At 38.7% G+C, this 3,463-nt stretch overlaps 1 protein-coding gene across 1 annotated transcript; it reads left to right on the forward strand.

Moving 5' to 3' along the window:
* The first annotated feature begins 830 nt into the window (after positions 1–830).
* On the forward strand, positions 831–1,879 carry LOC109192647. Its single transcript, XM_019343348.1, has 4 exons — positions 831–909; positions 1,030–1,209; positions 1,347–1,475; positions 1,707–1,879. Exons 1-4 carry the CDS (start codon positions 831–833, stop codon positions 1,877–1,879), a joined length of 561 nt encoding a protein of 186 aa, XP_019198893.1.
* Positions 1,880–3,463: the final 1,584 nt, after the last annotated feature.

The raw sequence follows: 3,463 nt of genomic DNA on the forward strand, positions 1-3,463 counted from the left end.
TGTTGGAAAGATTTGCATACCAATGAATGGTTAAGATTGTTGAGATTTAATCCAACAGTTGAAAACACTTTTGATAAAATTTGTGATAAGATTTCATATCTTTTGTTGGATTCTGTGTTGGAAAGATTTGCATACCAATGAATGGTTAAGATTGTTGATATTTAATCCAACGGTTGAAAACACTTCTGATAAATTTTTTGATAAGATTTCATATCTTTTGTTGGATTCCGTGTTGGAAAGATTTTCATACCAATGAATGGTTAAGATTGTTGAGATTTAATCCAACGGTTGAAAACACTTCTGATAAAGTTTGTGGTAAGATTTCATATCTTTTGTTGGATTCCGTGTTGAAAAGATTTGCATACCAATTAATGGTTAAGATTGTTGAGATTTAATCCAACGGTTGAAAACACTTCTGATAAAGTTTGTGATAAGATTGATATCTTTTGTTGGATTCCATGTTGGAAAGATTTGCATACCAATAAATGGTTAAGATTGTTGACATTTAATCCAACGGTTTAAAACACTACTGATAAAGTTTGTGATAAGATTTCATATCTTATTATAAATACTAGTACATCACATAAAAAGTTATCATTCATCTCTTCATCATATCAATATTCAATTATGAATTCCAACAATGGTAAACGTCCTATACCATTTTCTTCTTCATCATCATCTTCATCTTCACCTTCACCCTCACCTTCACCCTTATCCCAACAATCAGAGGATGATGTTGATCTCAATACTCTAACACAATCACAAGAGCAAGCATTACTAAATGTATATGCTAACAACAAAGTTGCCATGGCTCTTACTATATGGAAAATATGGCAAATCAAGCTAGTAACTCAAGGCACGGTGGTTCGGTTCCTGGCCATAGAGTGATTCATCGTGATCGTGTAGATGGTGATCGAAGGTTATGGGCTGATTATTTTTTAGAAAATCCAAAATATAATGAAAAAATGTTTCGTAGACGATTTCGAATGAGTTAAAATTTGTTTTTATGAATTGCCAACGCCGTTGAAGATCATGACAACTACTGTGTGCAACGGAGAGATAAAACTGGAAGGTTAGGCTTGTCTACTTTACAAAAAGTAACAGCAGCCTTTCGAATTTTGGCTTATGGAGTACCAGCGGATGCAACAGATGAATACATTCAAATTGGCGAGAGTCGTGGTTTTCCAGGGATGCTTGGGAGTTTAGATTGTATGCACTGGACATGGAAAAATTGTCCAACAGCTTGGGCGGGACAATATTCTAGGCATAGTCGAGAACCAACTATTATTCTTGAGGCATAGCTTATTATGATTTGTGTATATGGCATGCACATTTTGGTTTGTCAGGGTCAAATAATGACATTAATTTGTTGGAGGCATCTCATTTGTTTGCAAACCTTGCAAATGGTATTGCACCTCCAGCTCATTATGTTATTCAAGGAGAACAATACCATACGGGATATTATTTAGCTGATGGTATATACCCAAAATGGTCAACCTTAGTATAAACTATTCATGAACCTCGAGGGCTAAAGAAAATGTTATTTGCAACGATGCAAGAAGCATGTAGAAAAGATGTCGAACGCGCATTTGGGGTCCTGCAGTCACGATTTGCAATAGTCAAGGGACCGGCACGTTTTTGGGATAAATGTGTATTATATGATATAATGACATCTTGCATCATAATGCACAATATCATAATTGAAGATGAACATGATGAGCAAGCGGATATAAAACGTTGGAGAGAAGCGCCGGCTATTGAAGTTGATATACGTAGAGATGAAACTACTCTATTTCAAGAATTTCTTGCTCGACATAGACAAATAAAAGATAGAGAAGCGCATTATGCACTTCGTAATGCATTGATTGAGCATTTGTAGGAACGATATGGTAATTTTGAAAATTAAATGTAATAGTTGTTATATGTTATATTATTGTGGAATAAAAATATTTTTTTGCATTATAATTAATTTTATATTAAAGCTTTAAAGTAAAAAATTAAAGTTATAATTTATTAGGAACAAATTATTTTTGTGTAGAAATAAATTTGGTGTAGAATTTGGTGTAATGAGTTGGAGATGAATAAAATTTGGTGTAAGAATATTCTGGGAGTATTCCTTTTGGTGTAAAATTTGGTGCAGAATTTGCTGTAATGGGTTGGAGATGGCCTTATATATACACGCACATGCAAGATGTCAGCTCACATGCTCTATGTACACGCAGCCACGCGCATTTTGTATACATATACACGCATGTTGAGCCTTGAGAAGGGTGAAGGCTTAAAAAAAAAGTCGCATGGCTCTAGAGATTTGTGATTTCCGAGTAAAGCATATAATGGTGGGTCTATTGTGATTTGAGTGAAGCAAACAAAATTTTCTTCTTCAAAGCAGAAGTGGCGCTCATCTTGGTTAAGCTCCTACCAATTCACCGGATATGATAGAAGTTTCCCAGCACCTTTCAACGTTAAGTCAAATGGTTATCTCTTCTAAGTAAGAGTGGGAGACTTTACTGATGAAACGTCGACTCTCCTTTTGACGAGTTCACTAGCAATGGTGGTTGCGGTAGCGATGGAGGCGCGCCGGAGGGACACCCTGCGGCGACCACACGGCGAGTCTCTACGGCATTGGTGCCTGTGGCATCAGCAAAGGCGTGCCGGAGCGAGTGGCCATGGATTTCAAGTCCAAGGCTTGGAGACATCGTCGGCGGATGGCGGCAGCAGCTCGTAGGACGATGGCAACATGCCGGAGAGTACCCAGCGACTTTCATCCATGATGACCGGCGTGGGCGGCGAATCCAAATAAAGATAGAAGACAATCCTGGAAAATCAATTCACAGGGGTTTCCTTTTAATTTAGTGTTCCACGGCATTTGACGATGGGATTGGGTAATGGCAGAATACATCCCGGAAAATCAATTTCCCAGTATTTCTTGTCCAATGCCTCCCGCTGCTAAATTTCTATGCCTCCTGTTGGGAAAGCTATAAAGTTGAAGGGAAAAACTCATGCATACATATACATGGCATATATTAAGTTGAAGATTAGGATTACATATAGTTCTGCCCTCAGTTTGATTGAATATACAAAACTGACGATCAAGCGAAGAACATGACAGTGCCAGAGCACGTGCCTGGCGACTACCCAGCAATTTTCTTCTCTAATGACAGTGGACGCTGGAGAGTTCAAGAAGATCCATGGCAAATAAAAATCAAGAAGAAGAAGCACATCGGATGTCCGATGTCGTGATTCCGTCTTTTTCATCGCCAAGTGCGATGAGAACAGAGATGCGCTAGAGCGCCGGTCGGCGAATACTTTCCCCTCCGACGGTAGAGGACGTGCCGGAGCAACGTCCTGATGACGGCGAGTTCAAGCAACGGTGAAATAGACCTCAGAAAATCAATTTCCAGGTGTTTTCTACCCAATGCCTCACATGTCTCGTCTTCCTTCTTCCCCCTGTCAAAAGAAAGTC

Source organism: Ipomoea nil, unplaced genomic scaffold (genome assembly GCF_001879475.1).
Source record: "Ipomoea nil cultivar Tokyo-kokei standard unplaced genomic scaffold, Asagao_1.1 scaffold1792, whole genome shotgun sequence".
In the NCBI taxonomy this organism is placed as follows: domain Eukaryota; kingdom Viridiplantae; phylum Streptophyta; class Magnoliopsida; order Solanales; family Convolvulaceae; genus Ipomoea; species Ipomoea nil.

Bases quoted from the DNA above. Each gene is read 5' to 3' on its own strand.
- LOC109192647 (XM_019343348.1), top strand. From the start codon at position 831: ATGGCAAATCAAGCTAGTAACTCAAGGCACGGTGGTTCGGTTCCTGGC. The intron at 1,210-1,346 runs GTATGCACTGGA...TTGGTTTGTCAG, and splicing joins GATGCTTGGGAGTTTAGATT to GGTCAAATAATGACATTAAT. The intron at 1,476-1,706 runs GTATATACCCAA...TCATAATTGAAG, and splicing joins GGGATATTATTTAGCTGATG to ATGAACATGATGAGCAAGCG.